The sequence below is a fragment of the Thermochaetoides thermophila genome (genome assembly GCF_000221225.1).
Source record: "Thermochaetoides thermophila DSM 1495 unplaced genomic scaffold scf7180000011806, whole genome shotgun sequence".
NCBI lineage: Eukaryota > Fungi > Ascomycota > Sordariomycetes > Sordariales > Chaetomiaceae > Thermochaetoides > Thermochaetoides thermophila.
In genome coordinates, this window is record NW_006383023.1 from 747,479 (window position 1) to 769,137 (window position 21,659).

The 21,659-nt window shown below is 53.8% G+C and overlaps 8 protein-coding genes across 8 annotated transcripts; 3 read left to right on the forward strand and 5 right to left on the reverse strand.

Moving 5' to 3' along the window:
• Positions 1-615: 615 nt before the first annotated feature.
• CTHT_0002490 (uncharacterized protein) lies at positions 616-1,008 on the reverse strand (the record flags this gene model as incomplete). The annotated part of the gene is made up of 3 exons (XM_006690733.1): positions 616-708; positions 775-852; positions 928-1,008. 3 exons carry the CDS (start codon positions 1,006-1,008, stop codon positions 616-618), a joined length of 252 nt encoding a protein of 83 aa, XP_006690796.1.
• Positions 1,009-1,435: 427 nt separating this feature from the next.
• On the reverse strand, positions 1,436-2,258 carry CTHT_0002500 (uncharacterized protein; the record flags this gene model as incomplete). The annotated part of the gene is made up of 2 exons (XM_006690734.1): positions 1,436-1,983; positions 2,039-2,258. The coding sequence occupies 2 exons, from the start codon at positions 2,256-2,258 to the stop codon at positions 1,436-1,438; spliced, it is 768 nt and encodes a 255-aa protein (XP_006690797.1).
• A 587-nt stretch (positions 2,259-2,845) lies between these two features.
• CTHT_0002510 (uncharacterized protein) lies at positions 2,846-7,482 on the forward strand (the record flags this gene model as incomplete). Its single annotated transcript, XM_006690735.1, has 5 exons — positions 2,846-4,938; positions 4,996-5,968; positions 6,689-6,849; positions 6,972-7,152; positions 7,240-7,482. 5 exons carry the CDS (start codon positions 2,846-2,848, stop codon positions 7,480-7,482), a joined length of 3,651 nt encoding a protein of 1,216 aa, XP_006690798.1.
• Positions 7,483-7,664: 182 nt separating this feature from the next.
• CTHT_0002520 (uncharacterized protein) lies at positions 7,665-8,672 on the reverse strand (the record flags this gene model as incomplete). Its single annotated transcript, XM_006690736.1, has 6 exons — positions 7,665-7,811; positions 7,864-8,013; positions 8,065-8,168; positions 8,221-8,306; positions 8,503-8,542; positions 8,600-8,672. The coding sequence occupies 6 exons, from the start codon at positions 8,670-8,672 to the stop codon at positions 7,665-7,667; spliced, it is 600 nt and encodes a 199-aa protein (XP_006690799.1).
• Positions 8,673-9,198: 526 nt separating this feature from the next.
• CTHT_0002530 (mitochondrial 54S ribosomal protein uL3m) lies at positions 9,199-10,452 on the forward strand (the record flags this gene model as incomplete). The annotated part of the gene is made up of 1 exon (XM_006690737.1): positions 9,199-10,452. One exon carries the CDS (start codon positions 9,199-9,201, stop codon positions 10,450-10,452), a length of 1,254 nt encoding a protein of 417 aa, XP_006690800.1.
• A 147-nt stretch (positions 10,453-10,599) lies between these two features.
• CTHT_0002540 (uncharacterized protein) lies at positions 10,600-11,371 on the reverse strand (the record flags this gene model as incomplete). The annotated part of the gene is made up of 2 exons (XM_006690738.1): positions 10,600-11,081; positions 11,137-11,371. The coding sequence occupies 2 exons, from the start codon at positions 11,369-11,371 to the stop codon at positions 10,600-10,602; spliced, it is 717 nt and encodes a 238-aa protein (XP_006690801.1).
• Positions 11,372-12,455: 1,084 nt separating this feature from the next.
• CTHT_0002550 (40S ribosomal protein s10-like protein) lies at positions 12,456-14,543 on the forward strand (the record flags this gene model as incomplete). The annotated part of the gene is made up of 4 exons (XM_006690739.1): positions 12,456-12,785; positions 12,842-13,143; positions 13,673-13,725; positions 13,861-14,543. The coding sequence occupies 4 exons, from the start codon at positions 12,456-12,458 to the stop codon at positions 14,541-14,543; spliced, it is 1,368 nt and encodes a 455-aa protein (XP_006690802.1).
• Positions 14,544-14,785: 242 nt separating this feature from the next.
• Positions 14,786-21,631, reverse strand: CTHT_0002560 (cyclin dependent-like protein; the record flags this gene model as incomplete). Its single annotated transcript, XM_006690740.1, has 9 exons — positions 14,786-14,971; positions 15,039-17,813; positions 17,870-17,920; positions 17,975-18,100; positions 18,158-18,242; positions 18,795-18,976; positions 20,127-20,557; positions 20,621-21,503; positions 21,620-21,631. The coding sequence occupies 9 exons, from the start codon at positions 21,629-21,631 to the stop codon at positions 14,786-14,788; spliced, it is 4,731 nt and encodes a 1,576-aa protein (XP_006690803.1).
• Positions 21,632-21,659: the final 28 nt, after the last annotated feature.

The window sequence follows — 21,659 nt, forward strand, 5'->3', positions numbered from 1 at the left end:
CTCTCTCTCTCTCTCTCTCTCTCTCTCTCTCTCTCTCTCTCTCTCTCTCTCTCTCTTCTCTCTCTCTTTCTTCTCTGAGTTTACTTGGCTGAATATGTTCAGGGTAGGTAATTGTACGTAAACAAGCTTGGAGTTTATGTATCTCAGGATGCGTTGGGACTGAGCAAATTGGTTAAGAGCAAGGTAGGGTAGCTGTGGGGGTAGTGACCTTGAATGGATGGGATTAAGAGGGGTCGAGTTGTAAGCATCGTTTTAGTGTATTTCTCGATGAGAAGCAGGTAGACGTTAGCAGAGAGTTATACTCTCTGTCCGGACCCCAGCAATGAAGGACATGGATGAAGGAGTACTTGCAAGTGATATCTCCATACAAAGCATTCCATGTTTGCTAAGTTGCCCCTGCATCACCGCCCTGAACGGCCATATACCCATGAATTTGAACGACCCGGGCCCAACTGCTGGACATCAAAGTGTGACACATTCGCTTCCCATAAATGATCAGAGACAGGAACTTCCATAGTGACGTGTCTTAGTTCGTGGACTGCCCAAGTAGTCATCAACTCAACATACAACGGACTAAGGGAATTGCCCTGTAGTTGCTTTATTTTTTTTCGGTAATCACCGCCGCCGTGATGAAGCTAGATAGTTGGCAACAAGAGCATCCAACTGCTGAGGATCTTGGCCCAAGACACGGAGTTCTTTGATGACGTTCTTGAGCGTGTAATGGTTAATATTGGCAAAGAAGGGGAAAAAAAAGATGTAATGGAAGATACATACAGCCAAAGCCTCCGGATTGACGCCGTTCTCAATCATGGAGATACAGATAGAAAGAGTGCGCCGGTCCAGGTGACAGTTCTGTTTGGGATGGGCCTCGTGTCAGCTGCTGTTGGTGTGCTCTACCTTTCAAGGGACATAACGGTTAAGACGCACCAGAATGGTGGCAATCTCATGCAAAATATCGACTGCCTGCTGAGCGGCAGCCTGTTTCTCTGCCCGCTCGCTGGGCGGCATTTTAGGCAGGCATGTGAGGTGTGTTATTCGAAACTTGTGTGGAAGTAAGGCGAAGATGAAGGATGGGTGTTTGCTCGAGGTGAGCGGGCAAAGTCGCAGGTGCGCGTGCCGAGCGAAGCGTGGAGCGCGTTTAATTGGCGGGGCTCGAACAGCAATCAGTCAAGTCCCTACTTTTTCACTCAAAGGATATAGATAGAAATATGAACTGCAAAAACGGAACATTGAAACCTCTGAAAACTCGGCAATGAATTGAATCAAACAGATTGTCAAGATGAAAATGTGCACATTCTTAGCACTTATACGCCAAACGCCGTGGTAATGCCGCCCCAGAAACCCGTATCCTAGACCTGCCCTCCCAGCCCGAACAGTAGTCGTAATATCATGTCTGGTACAGAACAAATATAACCCATATCGCCTAAAGTCTTCTTCAAGCCCTCATAACCTCAACAAAGAGCTCCCTCATACCCTTCAGCAGTACGACCAACTCCCTCGTCTCATTCACTCTCTCCAGCACCTTCTCAACCTTCTCCCTCTCCAGCTTCGGCCTGCAATGCTTCACATTGTAATCTCGACCGCCCATGCACAGCTCAAACCAAGCCTCGCGATCCCAATCGCGCTCATCGATATGCGTGTAAACAAACTTCAACCTGTCTGGCGCGCCAGCACCCTCGATGCGCAGACACAGGTTCGTCACCCAGAAATCAAGCTCGGGCACGTTGTAGCGAGCTTGTTCCTCCAGCCGAGCGGCGTGTGCCCGCTGCGCGGCAAGTCGCGCATCAATCTCACGTTGCGCTGCAGCGATCTGCTCTTTCAGCGCGTCGCGCTGGGCTAGTTGTCTGTCGCGCTGTTGCGTGAGCTGCTCGATCGCTTGCTGCATTTCGCGTGTCTCTGCGGCTTCTTTGGCAATGGTTTGTTGGTAGGTGTTTGTCTTGAGCTGGATGATTTCGATGTCCTTTTTCTTCATGCGCTGGTCCTCTGTGGGAAGGGGTCAGCTAGCGTTTGATTCCCGCAGGCGAAGCATCTTGCGTACCCTGAAGCTCAGCAATGTTCATGCGGAACTCGTTTCTCTCCTCTAGCACACGCTTGCGTCCCTGCTCGATGAAAGCGTCGAACTTGGCTGTGAAGCGGGCCATGCGCTCGCGCAGCTCGTCGAAGCCGAAGTTGACTTTCGGGAGCGTGTCGGCGAGCGACTGGCTGCCCAGTGGAGGGCGGCTGGTCGACATTGACGGTTCAAACGACGACATATTCATCTTGACTGCTTTCTATTGTTGTGTCTTGTAGCGAAGCTGATTTCAGCGCAACAACAGTGAGGATGGTTGGTGATGGCGGGGTGACAGATCAGATTGATGATCGCATTGGATTGTTTATCCGCTTTCCATCTTCAGTAGTTTCCCAGGGAATGTGCCAAGACCAGCTAAGCGCACGGGGTGGTGGTTATTTGTGATTGGCTTGTGAACTGTCCAGACCCACAAAAAAGTTAATCCTACTGTGTATCGAGGTCTTTGCATATGGCCTGTGCAGCTTTCATCCCGCCAACTCATTAACTTTCATCAACAAACGGCCAGTCTTTTATCGACTTAACGACCAATTGCCTGAGCGCACTTTGATCTCATTTTTCAACTGATTCTTTATCTGGTCTCACTGACAGACCTGTTCTTTTCATCCATAATATTCAATGCTGCGCACCTCCTTGCCGCAGCAACCAATTTTGACCGACTTTTTCGTCCTTGATCTCATCTGAAGAATCTTGAACCGACTCCAATCTGCCCGCTCAGAGCAGGGAGAATGATCCTGATCGCGTCTCACCTTCGGCCTCCTACGAGCAAAGCAGATCCAAATGGATGATAGGCGTCATGCCGTCCCGGCTGCTAGCCGCGCTAAGGCTCGCCGCCTGCGCCCGGACGGCATTCTGGGCCGTTTGACTTACGCTCCAATTGCTCCAGGCGAGGAAATCGGAGAGATGCGCCGAAACCGCGCTCATGGCGATGTTCCTCATTTCAGGCAGGTCACGCCCTTCACCCTATGGTGTGCCCCCGCCATCAGCTCGGCTCCCCAACCCGGTGACCTCAGACCATGGGAGATGGTGAGGAGTCAGAGCAACTTCCTCCTTGAGAACTTTCCCGAGGCCGCTATCATCGATGACAGTGTCGAGTCGCTACTCCTGCATGAGATAGTCGCCTCGCAACCTCATATGAAGAGGCAGACACCCCCATCACACTCACCCTCTATGTTGGCTGTCGGCGAAATCACCGATCTGAGAAACCCTGACCTGCCGACCAAGGGCCATCCGGTGCTGGCCGCCGCGTCCGGGATTGCAGGCAACGTTTTGTGCTTAATCAGCCTAGCTCGCGAGGAATGTACCTGGACCGACCCAGATATCAAGGTTCGCCAGTATGCGCCGCATCCACAAATCGAGGGCGTATGGAGCCAGAGCGAGGTTCCAATCACTCTGATCCGTTTTCCTGTCGACCTGAAAAAGGGTGATCCAATACGTTGGCTGATTGTCCAAAATGGCAACTCGACGACCGTCTACGAACCGGAGCTTCGCAGCATCCCAATTGCGACAGGTTACGGTTCGACAGTTACGCAGGTCTTCGCCAACCCTCTGTTTACCATTCCTTCCGATGCTACTGGAGGAGCCATGCACTGCGACGCCTGTGTCATGCGAGATCCAGAGACGGATGTGCCCATGCTTGCTGTCATCGACCAACTTGGCCACTGGAGCATCTTCGAGATCAAAGGTCGACGAAGCGCAAGGCCGAAAATACTGACTCCGGTTTCCATTATGCGTGGAAATTGCCTTATGGGATCTATTTCGAAGCATCCTGCCATGCGTATCCCTAAGGACCCGGTGCCCCACAGGGTCTTGTTCATGACTGCAGAAGTGAGGAATAGAGGTGGCTCGAAAGCCATGAGCAAAGCGAAGTCCGAGAAGTCGGAGAAATCTGTGTTTGAGGAGAAGCACAGGCGGCCAATCCTTTTGCTCTGCAACCCACAAGCCCTCAGTCTGTTTAATACTGCCACAGGGAAGTTTTATGTTGCTTCTCATGTGGTGCTAGCAAAGGACACCCAGCGTATCCTCGCCGTGGAGCCATCCAAGATCGATCCGTCGCAGGCTTTCATTCTCACTACCACATCCGTCTTGTGGGTGGCGGTGAAGGATAGCAGGAAGCAGGGCCTGACTCTAGAGGTTCTTGTGTCGTGCGCTCACCAGAAGGATGCCAACGACCCGACTCTGCGGCTCGACGTCTCGCCAGCGGCATACTTGGGTGGCACGAAAGCCTGTTTTGTCTGCGTTAGGTCTGCCAGAGAGAGCGAGGTGACGGTATTTTGGTTCATCTATCCGCAGTCAGGCCTTCCTGCTCGCTACCACCGCAGTGTAATTCAACTTCGCGGTCCGCCTGGTGTAGTCTGGGTGCACATCCATCCGTTAGGGCGGCGAGTGGGGTTAGAAGAGCCTGCGTCGGAGACCGGTCTTGCGCTTCGCAGAGCCCAGTTGAGGTTCTTCCAGATCATGACGCTGGGGCACGACCTTGATATTCATAGTACGCTGTGTGCCTGGTCGGACGATGCTGGTATCTCGGTTCCCCCTCCTGATCACAAGGAGATATTGGACGATAGCGGTACCCATCGTCACAAGTTGTTGCAAACCCTGACCAGCGCGTTTGTGGTGCCGGATGGCTTTGATGAGCGGTTTGTGTTTCAGCAGAAGAAGGAGCTTCAGGTTCCTTCGTCACCACACAACAACAAGGCGGTTGAGAGGCAGTCTCCAGTCGACCTGAGCTTTGTTGCAGAGCGTTTGCTGTCAACAGGATCGAGGGATGAAGCGATGTACGAAGATCACAGTATGGCTGAGGAGGTAGATTTCAGCTTTATAAGCGAAGTGATTCAGCGGGGAAGCGAAGAAGGCTACATGCCACGCCAATCATTGTATGTGCTCCTTTACCCATTGGTTCTACAGCGACCTTACTGACGCCTTCAATTTAGACTTGACTTAGCGGTGTCTCATCTCCCGGGGGACCTTTTCCAGTTAGCCCGCGAATGGGATATTCAACGCGAGGCTATCCAGCGTCGTACTGGTGAGCGACATTTCGTCCCCGAAGCTCGGCCTCCAATCATCCACTTCGGTCCAGATGATTTGTTGGAAAGGCTTCAGGAGATGTTCCCCGAGTCTTCAAACAGCGGACAGTCTGCTACCCGGGAAAAGGTTTTGCAGGACATGGCCGCCGAATTATACTTCGCAAGTATCGGCATCTCAGCTGTGCCAGAGGCATGGACCGCTCCACCTGGCAAGCTGCTCAGTTCGCAGCCATTTCCTAGTTCGCCGACACTACTGTTTTCGCAGCCCAGTCTCTTCAGTCCGACCAAAATCAGTTCGTCATGGAAGGGTAAGGCCAAGGCTACTTCCGACGATTCGTTGGAAGAACAGCCACAGGGAGACACCGTGGTTCTTCGGCTGCGCAAATATGCGACCATCAACACATCCGACACTGCCAACGGGGAGCCAGAACTCAATCTGTCCCGTTGGGACCTTGGCGTGGATCCAGACAAAATTACATGGCGGCCTGGTCAGGATCTGGAGGCTGAGGCTGCACTGGAGAGACGCATCTCAAAGCGTGAAGCTCGTCGCAGGAAGGCAGAGCGCCTGTCGCAAGCCATTCTGGGTCGTGACTCGTTTGGAGGCAGGCTGTCAACCTCCTCACAGATACTCCCATCAAGCCAGCAGCCGATAATCATACCAACAAGCCAACCTTCAATAGTATCATCGCAGCGGCTGCCTCCTTGGGGAGACATGGCAGCAGCCTCGCAGCCTGTCCTCGGGGCATATGGTTCACCCATTAGGATGCGGGCTGGATCACCCCTAAGGAAGGAGTATCGCCCTCCAAGGGACTCGTTGGGCTCAGAGTTTGGGTCCCAATCCCAGTCACAATTGCAGTCTCAGGACACGCCGTCGCAACAGGTGCGGTCGCAAGTGTTAACAGGAATTTTCGGAGGTCGAAGACAGTCATCGCCGTTTAAGAGAGTTGTGTCGCCACTTAGGAGGCCACGTCTCCCTCCGTCGCCGCTGAAGCAGCCAAAGAGAAAGAGCGATATTCGGTTGAGCGGGTTTCGATGAGAAGTTCAGGGAGGATAAAGGGGTCACAAAGGCTTTTGGGCATGTGTGATGGAGTAATGTGATAACAATGAGATGGTGTAGTCATTAGTTGTAGTGAACATGAATTTTGAGATTACAAGATTGGACGAATTTCTTTGTCTGAATGCCAGGTGATTTTGACATATGGATGGTTTTGTCAAAAAGCTTGCCGTATTTTTGTGTGGCGTACCTGGATGCTCGAAAGCGATTGTGGGACGTCTCGTCTTGAGTTCTCGGGCTCCTCCACTCAAGTTGACAGCACATCAGATGAACTCCTCGCTCACTTTTACGCCTTAAATAACCGTCACATTCCATGCATCTTGCCCTTGACACCACCATCGTCAGCAACCCTTTTAACGAAATAATGCATTGAAACATCCTCACCTCAAGCATTCAAACACAAGCCCCTGCAACCAATCACCTATCGCTCTTCGTCAGGAGAAAATGTCCCACCATTGCCACAACGAGCATACCCACACCTGCGGTGGGGATGGCCACGACCATCATGAACATGACCACTCTGATGACATTACTCCCGCATTGCAGTTCTCATTGTACCAGCACATCGATTTCGACCAGATTGTTACGTTGAATGAGTCAGAGCACGGATCCGGCAAGGCAGTCGTCAAAAAGACATGGGCCGAGCGCATGAACCCGGAGCCCGAGGTCGCTAGCGATGCAGATGAGGAGTTGATTATTAATGTGCCGTATGTGCACCCTTTTGTGTTAAATTTTAGTTGGGAGACTGGGTTCTTTGGGGAATTGTGATGAGACTGGTCAAGGAGCGATGGAAGAGATGTAAATGAGGAAGAGGCCTGACATCGAGCAGGTTCACCGGCCAAGTCAGGCTGCACTCCATCCTGCTGCGGACAAGCGACTCAGAGTCGGCGCCCAAGACGCTCAAGGTCATCATCAACCGCGATGATGTTGACTTTGCTTTTGCGAGCGAGACTGATGGAACTCAAACCTTTGAGCTGGCCCGCACGAATGAGGTTCAAGAGCTGCCAGTGGTATGTCCTGCTTCTTCCCTCCCCACCTCTCCATCCTTCCCATACCTTCTAAACCATATATGGATATGATCCTAATTATCCATCCAGCGCCGAGCGCGCTTCAACGCCGTCCGACGCATCGCGCTCTTCTTCCCCGAGAACTTTGGCGATGGCGATGAGGACACCACACGCATCAGCTACATTGGTTTCAAAGGCGAGTGGATGCAACTCGGTCGTGCGCCGACTAATATCATCTACGAGGCGGCTGCCAACCCAGGGGATCACAAGATCAAGGGGACGGAGGTCAATCAGATGGGGCACAGCATTGGGGGTAAGGGGCCGGATGTTTAAATCGGGTGAGCCAAACCTTTAGATGAGTGTTAGGTTGTTTTTGTCTGATGTTGGGCTTGGTTTACATCGATGAATGCATGAGCGGATAGCCTGTTCGGCGGAGATTTGATGGATGAGGAACTTGTGCTTTTTTTTTGTTGTGTGTGTGTACGTGTGTGCTAGGATTTTAGGGGAAAGAGTAGTCACATGAAGTCCTCCTCCCAGTTTTCATCCCGGTCCTGGTTGCTGGACCCGGCCATGTTTTCCTCCGTGAAGAGGTCATCATAGGCGTGCTCTTTCTGCCACTTGAGCTGGGCGCGCTCCCGGGCGATACGCTGCTCTTCCTTTTTCTTTACACGAGTTAGTAGTTGCCATAGCTCTGATAATAGAAGAGTTACACACCCTCTCGAGTTGGGCAGCACGGTCCTTCTTGCGCAACTCGCGCAAGTGGTCGTCCTTTTCCTGTTTCAGGTCCGGGAACTTCTCGACCTTGGTCTTGTTGAGCCGGTTGATGATGGGATTCTCGCGGGTTGGGACGAGTATCCTCTTGACCTGAAAGCTGTTAGACTTGGAGCCCAAGACAAAGGGTTAAAAGTTCGGTACCTTCTTCGGGTCCTTGAAGCCGACCTGGCCCACATCCATGCTGCCATCCTTCCTCAAGTTGGACCACGGTGTGTAAATGACGGTGATGTTGTCCTTTTTGTTGCCTGCATGGGTGTCAATACCGAACATCTTAGCAACCAGATTCGAGTCAGGTACCTTCAATCGAGTTGGCCTTGGTCAACTGGGCCAAGTCGTTGAGCAGCTCTTGCGGCAGGTTATCCCATGACTGGCCTTCCTGTAACCTGAGGTAGATGTGGGCGCTTGAGAGCTTGTCGACGTGGAACTGTAATGAATGACATGTAAGCTGGGTTCATTCGTATAAGTGGTATGGGATGGCGGGCAGGTGTGAAGTGTGAATAGGGGTTTGAGATAGGGTTCAGCGAACATACCCTGCAAGATGTCAATTCAAGTCCCCGAGGTGTGAACAGAAGTCCTTACCAGACATCCTCCTCCCAGCCATATTTGATCAAGTCCTCATCTATAGAGAAAACAGGTTAGCTTGGCTCGTCTCATCGCTATCACGCGGCTCACTCACTCTCAAACTTGTCCTTGCCCACATAGATGAAGGCAGGGGGATCAACCACGTTGGAGGTGAAGTAGTAGACCATTTTGAAAATGCGGAAATCAATGCAGCTTTAGGCAAGATATCGGTACTAAAAGATACTCAAGCTCTTGAGTCAACACTTTGTGTTCGCGTTTGCTTATTGCTAGGTAAGCTGGCTGCAACCCTGGACCGAGATGTGTGAAGGACCGCTGCAGGTGTGGAGGTCAGCTTTCCAGGGTTAGGGTTGAAGAGATCAGCCTTATGGATGCCCCACCGAGAATTCCCCAGACCCCAGCACAGACAACATCAGCGAATGGCAAGAAGGTCTCGCGGCACTCAAATTTCTGCAGCCATTGACCCGACGACATCCTTAACAACGACGACGACAGCGCGCCCCCGCCGTCGACGACGCCGACCCGTCTCCACTCCCATCGTCGTGATCAGCCAATGTGAGGGGCGCCAACTGATTCGACCTTTGGACGGGCGTACACTCGAGTCAACGAAAAACATCGAACCCCGCGGCACACAACCATCAACAACGATAACCGAGTCAATCCTGATAAAAGCCTCCTAAATTCCCCGTCGACATAATGGCCCCCCGGCTGCCAGCTCGCTGCTGGCGGCAGCTCTCCTCGCCGGTGACCAATGTGCCTGCCTTCCGGCCCTCCGCTGCCCTCGTCCTGTCCCGGCCAGCACCGACCTCCCTCCTCACAAACCAGGCCGTCCGGGCACTGACAACGACAACCGCCCTCTCAAAGCGCGAGGGCTGGAGCACGCTCGCCCGGCGCTACAGGCCGACCCGCTTCAACCAAGTAACTGCCGGCCTGCCGGCCCCGACAACGGGCCCCGCGGCCGCACTCAAGCGCAAGCACTTCCCCCTGCGGACGGGCGTGCTCGCGGTCAAGAAGGGCATGACGGTGTTCATGGGTCGGACGGGTGCGCGGATTCCGTGTACCGTACTGCAGATGGACCGGGTGCAGGTGGTGTTCAACAAGACGCGCGAAAAGCACGGGTACTGGGCCGTGCAGGTCGGCCTGGGCGAGAAGAACCCGGCTAACGTCACGCGCCCGCTGCTTGGTTACTATGAGGCGAAGGGTATCCCGCCAAAGGAGTACTTGGCCGAGTTCCGAGTCAAGGACGAGAGCGGTTTGCTGCCTATTGGTGTGCAGCTCATGCCGGACTGGTTCTATGTCGGTCAGCGTGTCGATTGCCGGTCGTACTCCAAGGGCCAGGGCTTTGCTGGTGGTATGAAACGCCACGGGTTCTCCGGTCAGGAGGCCAGTCACGGTAACTCGCTGAACCACAGAACCCTTGGTTCGGTTGGTGCGTCGCAGGGTGCCGGTTCCAGAGTGCTTCCCGGCAAGAAGATGCCCGGGCGGATGGGCAACCAGCGCGTGACGGTGCAGAACCTGCCTATTCTGATGGTCGACAATGATCTGGGCATCATCGTGGTGAAGGGTTGCGTGGCGGGTAAGAAGGGCTCGATCGTGCGCATCTCAGACGCCATCAAGAAGCCGCCACCGCCGAAGGAATGGATTGAGAAGACTCGCAAGCAGCTGGAAGAGCGCTTCCCGCATGCCGAGGAGGCCCTTGAGGCTGCTCGCAAGCGCCATCTGGAGCTTAAAGCTGCTCGTCAGGAGAGGAGGATAGCTGAGCTGCTTCAGGAGGGCATGAGCAGCCCCAACGAGGCGCACGCCTTGATCATCGACCGGATTGAAGCCGAGGATGCGGCTCGCGATCAGGAGTGGCAAGCTTATTCTGAGCAGGTTGCGGCTATTGCCGAGCAGGAGGTAACAAAGGCTCAGGTTAAGGCTCAGACCGAGGGCCAGCGTCAACTTGCGTAAACTTGGGCGGGTAGATGGGAAGGAGATGGGGTGGTATCTGTGTTTCTATCCATCATGTTGTTTCCCTCTTGTATCATACAATACCTAGATATAAATGTACAAGTAACGCCACAGTTCTCTTTCCCCAATTGCTCCCACATACATCATTCATACCTTTGGCCTCTGCCTGAAGCCCCTAGTCGTCTGCTTCTCCTCCTCCTCATCCGCATCCAAATCGAATGTCCCGCCGGAAATAATCGCCCGGAACGGGTCACCATCCTCCAACAAATCAATCACTTGCCCATCCTCCGTCTGCAGACTCCATTCCGTCGTCTCGAACAAGCCGCGCGGCGTTGGCCGCTGACTGGCGAAGCGCATGACGCCACGGGCCTTAGTACCGCGCACGCGGAAGCTGATGTCGATGCGCCCGCGCACCTGGTTCATCTCGCCCGAGATCCACGGGATCTGCTGGTCGAAGTAGATGTTGTCGCCCAACACAGCGCGCGCCTTTTCGTTTGTGCGTAGCGCGTACAGCGTCGCTCCCACCACGGGCGACGAATACTTTTGGTAGTTGAAGATGGCGACGGAGGCTGCCGCGATGGCGAGCAGGAACCAGGGGAGGGTTTTGGCCCAGCGGTTGCCTTCAATGGCTTGGGAGAGGTTAGTACGGAGTGGTAGGTTGGATGTAAGGCTAGGGTAACGTACCTGGCAGCTCCCGGTCGGGCCGCCTCTCCAGCAGGACAGTTCCAGGCTTCGGAGGCGGTGTTAGGAAGCGCCGTTGCTGGTGCCGAGGGTGTTCCGGGCTTTGGCTCTTCTGGAGCTCTGTGAGAATTGGCCTGGTTGCTGGCAACGAGACGGTCGCTATTCTTCTTCGCAGCAGGGCAGCAGCAGCAAATGCTGCTGGGGCGCCCGCCCTCTGCTGTGCTAGCTTTGACAGCATGGCGCGGGGTGATATGGGCTGGCTTTAAAGCTCGGGGTGATAAAACTGGTGATGGTGAGTAGCCCACTTCTCGAACGTCGCTCGCCTCGGTTGAACGGTGCATATGATAAGAAATGCGATTAGAAGGTAATTGAGCTTCGATAGCTTCATGCCAGTCTTGGCAACTGTCCGGTGAGCGAGCAACCCCTTTTCTCGGCGTGAACCCTCAACCCCGTCGTTCTTTGTTGACATTATTTTGATTCGAACTTTTGATCCATAGCTTCAGCTATGAATCTGTGAATAATAATGTTATGGAATTCCATCTGTGTTTGCGGATTTGCTCGAGAGTCGACCCCTCTTATCACTTGCATTGTCGCTTGCATCGCCAGGCTGTTGCCCTGTTGTACAACCACCGGTGCGATTTCCTGTCTCCGATTTATTGATCATCTATTTTTGCTTCTTCGTACAGTAGATGAGGCTCAAATACTTGTCAGCTGCTGATGGTTGATCACGGGTGGCTGTTCGTTTGGGCTGAGTCAGACCCGCCCTCTTGATGTTCAGGGTTGGACAGCAGCAAGTAATGTGAAGATTCCATTCGTCTAGGCTAATTTGTGAGTAGACCATGCTTACCGCTGCCTACTTCTCTCAGTTCCAATTCTTCACTATTTTTTCGCACATCACCGGTTGTCACAAACAAGCAAAAATGGAAATTGTTGGGCTCAGCCAAGGCTGTGCCCAAAGAATATGAAGTGGACTCGCTCATGTTGTCCACGCTCCATGTTTAAAGAACTGTGCTCCGATAAATACTGTCAGTATATATGCTAAGAGCCTGTGCCAAGCTAGAGCTTCGCGGCTCTTGGATGGAACCGACGGCATCTCTCAAATATCTCCGCGTTCAGAAGCTTGCGAGGTTTCTTTGTCTTGATGCTCGGCTCGTGCTCCCGTGAAGGTTCGTCAAAAACAACTATCTTCGGCACTTTGATCCAAATCTCTTTGCTGTGCAAGGCCACTAAGTCCGGAATTCTGGGCCTCTCAAACACCTCGAGTAACGGAGACATTCCAGCGCCCCTGAGCTATTCAAACTCTCCCTTATCTCTGAGCCAAGATGTCATCCACAGCCTGCCGCTCCCGCGCTCTCCTCCCATGGATCTCGCTCGCGACTTTCCTCCTCGCCGCGGACGCGATCGTCTCGCTGGCGCTCGTCTCTTCCATGGTTGCCTTCCTGCACGGCTTCGGGCGCGGTCCATTCCATGTCGTTGCCCCTGACGACGACGGCTCTGGCTCTAAAGCCTTCCTCTTTTCCGGCGAGCCAGTCCATCTCGTGACAAACACAGGCCATGTTACCAACGGGGCTGGCGGGACTGCCCTGGTGCTGGTCGGATTTGGAGGACTGATTGCATTGATTGTAGAGTGGAGGTCTAGGGGGAGGGATAAGGTACATTCCCCTTCTTCTACTTTCAGGATATACCAAATAACTAACACCTGCAACAGCTTTACCTTTTCTCCTCTGTCATCTACTCCCTCTGGTGCCTGATCGCCCTCCTCAGCCTGCTCTTGACCCTCGCGGCCTTGGTTTACGCCGTCGTCGAGACACGTCTCACCTCGTCCGGCCCTGGTGGTCACCAGCCAGGCATTGACCTGCTAATTGCATACGAGCACCAATATCCCCAAAAGTACCCTGATGGAAAATGGACCCCCGAGACATGGTACACGGCACTGTTGAGGGATGTGCCCCTTGGGGGAGAGCTGCCAGTCGCGGAGCACACGAAGCGAGTGATACGGCAACATTTGAGGTTAATGAGGGCGTGGCGTTGGAATCTGATTGCGTTGTTCGTGTTGGGGTTAATCTTAGTGGTTCTTCTTGCTGTAGACATACTCAGGGGGAGGAAGAAGGGGGAGAAGTGAGGTGGTGGGTTTGAAGCAGCACGAAGAGGTAAAATGTTGCAACTAAAAAAAGCTGTTGATGGTGATGATTCCATGGTTGGGGAATGCATCTGGCATGAAGAATGCACCTATTCTCTGCGTGTTCAGGCGTTAGGGTCGAATCTTGGGACTTATATCCCAAGCAAAGCGACATTTCATACTGTGACCCAGCCGCTTATATAATTTGATAGCCGAATATCAATGCATTAAACCACCACAATGCCTACGCCAAGGCCCCGCTTGCGTGAACCACAACGTCATCGCTCCATGCAAACTGCGCTTGGTGGCCCCTCAACTCCTTTCGTCAACTGAACCTGAACAACGGACCCAGCTTTCAAACACCTGCGTTAACTGTAACTTCATCATGACTACCCGTCTGCGCCGACCCTTCCACTATAGTGACGAGAATGATGATGATGATTTGTCCATACCCTCTATTCTCGACGAGCAAGGTACGAACCAATCCTACTCCTCTCACACCTTTCCTAACCTGCAGCTTCTCTCCCATAAATTTCAACATCCTGCCCCCTTACCCCCGGACCCTTCTCCATCTAAACTCCGATTCAAACTAACCCCCCTCCAAACAGAACAGGAATCCCTAATCCAAACCCTCGCTACCCAAAACGAATCCCGCAACATTTCCTTCCATCGCGTCCTCTTCTTCCTCCCAACCCTCGGCAGCATCCCTTTTTTTATCCACCTCCTCACCATCCTCTTCAGCAGCCGGCACACACACCTCGCCCCATTTCCCCTCATCCTCCTCGCCCTGACCTCACTCGGCTCAACCACATTCCTTCTGCTCCGGTTAGGTAGGACAGAGACGGGGTTCGATTGGCTGGATGAATGGGCTTCGCAGTCTTCTGAGCCGAGTAGTGGTAGAGAAGGCGTAGGTAATCGCAGGGAGGATGAGATCGGCATCTCCCTCGCCGCAGCACGGATCAAAGCTAGGAAGCGCCTGGGCAACGCTGCCTCGTCCTCCACAGATGGCATCCTGGGGTATTCAGATGCCGTGGGAGGTGCCAAGTCGCCTCTGGAGTGGTACTTGCCATATTTGAACTTACTGCTTGTGGTGCTGACGCTGGTGATGGGGCTCTTGGCTGAGGAGAGGGTCAAGAGGGTGAGCGGGGGAGGCGGGGGGATGATAATGGTATGGCTTGGGGCGTTGCCGGGAGTGGTGTTTGCCGTGGTGATTGGGGCGAAGGTGATGATGGCTGGTGTGAATCCGGAGAGGGAGTTGAATGGGTTGAAGTATGGGTATAAGGGTGCATGAGGTTACTTATTGCAGGGCTAGAGACAGGCTTGGATGGCGTTTGGCGTTTGACAGGTCACTAAGGAAATAAATTTGGGAGTAGTTTCAACTGACATTATTTTGCTCATACAATGACAAAGACATATACATCTACTTGGACATTTGATCATGACCTCTGTGATGGATGTGAATTCTCTTTTTGCATCCCAATGCATCCCCCCCCACACTCAAAGCCCAAAGCCCACCCTAGCCAACTCTACCACTTAGACGTCTATTGACTCATTGAACCGTAAGACTCCGTCGCTCTTTAGAACACCATCAATTCCGTGAGGTAGCCGTGAGAACAGATCTGCAGCATGCTGCTGCTGCTCGGGAGACTCACCCGACTTGTCCACGACAAGCGCCAGCCCATGCGACTTGATGGCGTCGACCAGAGCGGGGACCATCTCCTATTCACTAGTTAGTCATCGCTGAGAAACTTCTGTAGGACCATAAACTAGCAGGGAAAGAACTTACCAAAAGCTTCGCCGAGCAAATCAACCCCATAAAATTATTACTCTGCGCCATCCTGACCGCCTCCTTGATCGACGTACCTCTACTCCTCCTCCTCCCCCCATCGCCCATCTGCATCCCCTCTTCTTTCTCGTGTTGATTCCTTCCAAGATCATTACACAAAAACACAGGGAAATTCGGTTGCTTCCAGTTGAGCGCGGCACAAATGGTCTCGCTGTACGAGCTGAACACAACCGACCTCGGACCGACACCGCCATCCGTCCCTTGGCTTCGGGCCCGTCGCTGAGTTCGGGCATGGTCGAATACCACAGAGAGGATTGCGTCCACGATGGTGTTGACGTCCATCGCTGCTGCCGGGGCACTGCCGTTTTCGTCGTATGATGGGGGGTAGGACAGGACCTGGATATTGACATGCATGCCCCGCGGCAGCAAAGCCAACGCATCGCGCAAGGTAGTTGCACCGGCCGAGGCAAACAACGCATGAACTTTGGCTGGCTGATGCGCAACATCAGCTGGAAGAGGCGACGGCGGAGGAGGCCCCGTCGCAGTAAGGAACTGGGCCAAGGACAACCGCCAGACGGGGATCTCAATCCCATTGCCACCATCAATCCCAGCGCCGCTGCTGAAGGGCAGAGGAATCGTGACTGTCCGACGCGGCCACACTACCGGCACACCATCAGCCGTGTGCTGGACATAAATGCGCACAAAGTCTCCAGATAGACTAGATCCGGTGATGAAAGTGCTACTGCTGGCGGCATCAAACGCCGCATGATGGTTGTTCACGGTGCCAACCGCGGCACTAGGAGTCGTTGTTGCCTTCCAGTACGTTTCGAAGTCCGTAATCTCAAGCGGCTTGCCCTGGAATGGCTTGATGATGTGCGCCGTGAAGGTCAGCTGGCCGATGGCACGCAGACGTAGGTCGAAGAGGGGCAAAGAGCACAGGTTGCCGGCACTGTTGCTGCCGAGCAGAGCGCAGAAGGTGCTTGGCAGGGCGACGGTACGGGCGATGACCTTGGCCCCGTAGGCCGGGAAGACGTCGAAATCGAGGGTGAAGGCGTCGAGATTGTCGATCTGGAAGGAAACGCTGCGCGTATCTTCCTGGAATGGCAACATGATGTTTTTAGGGATAACGTCAGAAGAGGATTTGGACGAGATGGTCAACCGCGCAGCAGGATACTTTGAGTCTTGAAAGAAGACGAGCGGAGCATGCTCGCCTTTGTCGCCGCCAAAGCACAGCTGGACGACCGTCTTGGTGTCCAAAAAGTTGTGGCCATACCGCCGCAGAGGGATGATAGGCGGCGGCAACTCCAGCACGGGGATCGCATCCGCATCTGCTCCGTCCAGGGACATGGGTGCCGGTGCCGTGCTGCTATCCATGGGAGCAAGAAGCCCTCCAGATGCAACCTGTTTCCGTTTTTTCTCGGGTTCCTTCTCTTGCTCACGACGTTGGTTGGCCTGCGTCAACAGCTGCATGCACTCAAGATGGCCCTCCCAGGCGGCATAGTACATGGCCGGCAGCTCCTTCTCATCCAATATGCCAGGATCGGCGCCCATCTCCAGCAGGGCTTGCAGACAGGGCACGTTACCTTCGCTGGCAGCATGCACAAGAGGCGTCCAGCCGTAGAGCTTGTCGACCTGGTCCAGATCGGCGCCATATGTCTTGAGCAGCAGCAGAAGTTCGGGCTTCTGCTGGCTTGAGCGAGCCACAAGATGCTGCGGATACAGGCCTTCGGCGTCAGGAAGTATGCGGGCGCCGTGTCTCAACAACATCTCAGCTATGTCCAGCGACCCATGTTCGCATGCGATGTTGAGAGGGACGTGGTCGTTATCCGAAACAGGATCCAAGCGGGCCGACCGCTCCAGCAGCCGGGCGACACACTCAAGATTCTTGTTCACAATGCTGTGGATGAGAGGAGTGTAGTTGTCATGGTCAATCACGTCAATAGTATGGGGCGCAGCGTTCAGCAGGGTGTCAACCATATCGAGACGACCGTGGATGCTGGCATAGTGCAGGGGCACACGACCATAGACGTCAGTCCTGTCGGCAGCCACACCATGAGACAAGCCGTATTCGAGAACCCAGACGTTTCCGTGAATGGCAGCCTGATGCAGACAATTGCGCTCATTGATGTCATCTTCCGACTGGATATCTACCAGCCCTGTGTCAAGAAGCACCTTCAAGGCCTCCAACGAGGCCCCGTTGACACCAGCCAGGAACGCCCTGGTGATCCGCTCTAGCAGGACCACGTCGACAACACCACCGTTGGTGTTCTGATCACCAGCCGTCATGGCGTTCATCCGGTTGAGGAGGTCCCGCAAAGCTTCAATGTTACCCGAAAGTACGGTGTCAAGCAACAGTGTGTCGGCGTCACCTTCATCAGTACCCGGCAGATGTTGGCTGTGGACAACATGATCTATCCTGGTCTCGAAGGTGACGTTGTCACCATCGGCCCAGGCGGCGAGCTCCTGAAGACTAGTGGTCGCCTGATCGGACAATTCGCTGATAACAGTGGCATTGAAGAAGGGCTGAACCTCAACAGCACGGGACAAGTAGAGCTCCTTTGTTTTAGACTTGGAGGTTTTATCCCACTTCTTGAGGATCTTAGAGAAAGCCGTGCCGTTGATCTCAACAAACTGCTGCAGCTTGTTCAGATCGGCAGCAAATTGCTGGAAGCCCTCCTGGAGTGTCGTGAACTTAGCAGACCTTCTGGAGATTGTATAGCCGCGAGACTGCAGCACCCTTTTCTTGTCAAGAAGCGTTTTCAGGCGGACTTTGAGCTGATTGGAGGTCAGAATGGGCCATTGAACAAACGATGTCGGGCAAAAGCACTTACTTCAGCTTCTTTTTGCAGGTAGAAGGCGTTGACTTTTTCGAGTTCTCGCTCCTGGACACGAGTTTGGTCACATGTTCATAAGAGACAGATCGGCGTGGTACATACCAACTGGAAGAAGAAGGTGGCCTTGTTCGCCTGCAGGGCCGCCTGAGGGTCCAAGGGCCGAGCCTCGACGCCCTGCACACCATCTTGGGGCTGAAGAACTGGCGTGGCTGAGAGTTTCTTGATGAGCTGAAGGGAGTCAGCATGTCAGCGATAAGGCCTAAGCCCAGAGAAACAGAACATAACCTTCTTCAGGGCCTTGTAGTTAACAAAGCTGGCAGCATACTCGGGCAGCTCAAGAGCCCGTTTTTGAATCTGCTTGCCGAACTTCCTGCTAGTGAGTCAGTCCCGCATAGTTGGGGCATAAGGAGCGAAGGAAGGCAATTACATGGCGAACGGACTGGCAGCCGATAGGCGTCAACCGAGCGACTGTCAGAGGCTCAACGAGAGTGGCCACATGTAGGCGGCAATAAGAACCGATTGGTGGGCGAGACCACGGCAGACGTCTCGGATATTCGATGCTATGGTTGCTTGCTCAGGTTAATGGTTGACCTATGGTGTAACCTAGGCAACAGTCTCAAGTCAGTGTCAACTCAGGGACAAGAGCACCGATGCTGCCAGTGAAGGACAGACGATCATCACCACTCGCCGGCACTGCTGAGGGAAAACAGGTCTTGAAGCTCAAAGCTGCATGCTGCGGGACATACTATTTCAAGACAGTGTGCGCAACTGAGTGTGGACAAAGCAAGGTACCTTACTGACGAGCTTGTGGATGGTGCTGAATGTTGCGATACCCAGCGTGGGGCTCTTGAGGGTTGCTATGATGGAAACTTTTGTCCTTGTTTTTTTTTTTTTTTCCCGTGATTCCAGGCTTCGTAATGACGTCAAAAACCTTGAGTTGAAAGCTGCCAGTGCAATGCCGGGTACAAAAAGGGTATCTGCAATCCGCGACGGCTGAGATGTTGTCGGATGAGGCCTGACAAAGGTCCCTGAGTCCGGCTCTGAGCCGGTGATGTTGAAGCCATCGAAGCGGGTGCCAAGGCCGTTGAGCGTGGGGCATCCTTGCTAGTGATGCGAGTTGCGAGGAGTCACTCGGAACTTCACATGTGCCGGGCTGTGCATGATCGACAGTTTTCCACATTTTTTCAGATAACTGTTTTTACCTAAAACTATGGAATGCCCTTCGTAATGTTTTTGAGGTTCCTTAGTTAGTTAATTTATCACAGCTTTCCTTTGTTTATTGCTCCAGAATCGAAGCTGTTCCTCATCCAATTTCCCTCAAATGTTATGAGTTACAAGCCGCTACCCCCCCAAAACTTTTTGCCCCTTGCAACTCCAAAGCTAAACACCAACCCTCGAACCTCGCCTGCTCCAAAACTCAATGTTTTCTCTATTTCCCGAGGTTACCTTCCCATTTTACCCATCTATACAGCTCGAGATCCGTTGTCTTGGGTCCATGGAACCAACCTCCCTCAAAGCTTCCAGCTATTAGTGTTTTCTCAGGTAAGTCCCCGCGTTTCATTTGAGCCAATGAGGAGCGAGCGTTGAGCCATGTGGTCGTAGGACGGTGATGATTCGACCTTGCAACCTTGGGCATGCATGAAGCTTCGTGATGTTTGATCAGGAGCTGCAGGGCAAAAAGCTTAGACTGTTGATCTCGTGGTGAACTAGGTAAATTTGCTTTTCGGCCTTAGTCTCGAAGTCACGTTGGGGATTGAGGGAAGTTCTTATCTCTTCGGAATACTTCTGGTATTGAAGTTCTACCCAGAGACTCGTAATGCACAAAGGGAGTCAGCCAACTATCTGGCTTGAGCCCCCGACTAGACCCTGAATTTCTGCATCAACATTGTAAGACTTCTTAGGTTGCTTAAATGTTTCAATGATGAGAAACCTGGCAAAGAATCAACCAGTAAACTTGCAAATCGACAGATAGACAGCGGTTGAGAACCCAGAACGGATAACTCTCACAGCTCTCCGCATGAATTACGAATATACACAACAAGACACAAGACCTTGAAGTGCAACCTGCAAAGTAAAGAGCACAGAACTGGGCAACTGCAAACCCATGCGGGGAGCACACAAAGCACATAAATAAATCAGGGAGCCTCAACAAAATACTTGAGCAAACAACAATATACCACACATCTCCTTGCCCCCACAAAACTCCCTACTAGCCTAGCCACCTTTATGTACTCTTTTTCACCTTATCACCTACCAAACTCTCCGCCATCGCATCCGCCGTCGCTTGCCTCAGCCGTTGCTGCTCGGCCGATTCGGCATCCTCTAGACGGATACCACTGCTGCTGCCCTTGCTCCCATCCCGGCTGACCACAGCCTCTCGCTCGTCATCGCTATCGCCCAGGCTGAACGGGTCGTTCTCCGCAATCGGATTCGGGTCTACCGGCGACAGCGGCTGCCACTTGCTCGATTTCCCAGTGGCCGTTGCCGTGCTGCTTGTGGAGACACCCGTGGTGCCAGCGGCAGGGCCGTCCTTGGGCGAAATTCGGGGCGACGCATTGTAGGCGTCGATGTCCTCAACCGTCTCGCGGAAGGCGACGCGGCGGCCGTCTGGCTTGGGCGACTTAGCCGGCGGAGGAGGCCTGTAGAAATTAGGGTTACTCCTGCTGGGGCCGCTGAGAGGCTGGACTGGAGCTTGGGTTAAAGTTAGTAAGAAGTAATTTACTTAAGCGTGGGTAAGGCATCACGTACTCCCATCGTTATGGAACTTCATGCCGGCAAAATCGTCACTCAGCAGCTCCGGATCAGCATCATAGCGGTCATACTCGGCACTGCGCCGCGACTGCTCCCGCGATGGCCGGCCCAAGAAGCCACCTCCACGTGTGCGACGCCGGCCATAGTCATCGTCATCATCGTCATCCGCAAACTCCTCAAACTGCTCATCAATCTTCTTCTTGAGGTTGGATATCCATGTGTTAACCTTGGTTTGAGTCTCAAGGAAGCCCTTGCGCAGACTCTCCTTGATAACCGGCAAGTCATCGTCGAGGAAGCTATGCTCACGCTCGCGGTCATAGTCCCTTGGCTGTGGACGGCCACGTGATGGGGGAATACCACTGCTGCCGCCGCGGTAGGCCCGGTTAGAGGCGCGGGCCTCGTATGCGCTGACGTTCTCGTAATGTTCAGCCAGTTGACGGGCATACCGTTCATCCGCCTCGAGCTGCCTCGGGTCTGTCGATGTGCGCGTAGGCACCGGCTCCGCAGCCGGCCTCGGGGGCTGCGCTGGCGGGCGATCCCGCTCAGCCGCTTCGGGATCGGTCAGCTCGAGAAGCGCGTTGAAGGCGGCCTCGATGCGCCCGCCGCTGGCGGTAAGCACGGCCTTGATGACGGGAAGCTCGACGGTAGGGAAGGCCTCCTTGAGGATCTGCTGGTTCTTCTGGGCCTCAGTCAGGGGCCGCGGCGGCTTAGGCGGCGGTACCTCTTCTTGAGCAGCCGCAGGCGCATTTGCCACGGCAGCAGGAGTGGTGGCAGTTTTGACAGCAGCGTCCTCGGCGCCCAACGTCTCTTGACTTTCGTCGTCGTCCATCTCGAGGGGCCTAGCCGTCGTGGGCGACTCCGGTCCTGGAGGAAGTTTGCTCTACAGATGCGATGGTTAGCTGAGACGCTTCAGGGACTCGACCATCATGCATCCATATAGACAGCTGAGAGCGGCATTCAGCGCAATGCAGCTGTTTAGGGCACAAGAGCACTTACAGGGTCCGCCATGTTGAAAGTCGCGACCGAGTCGAGGTTG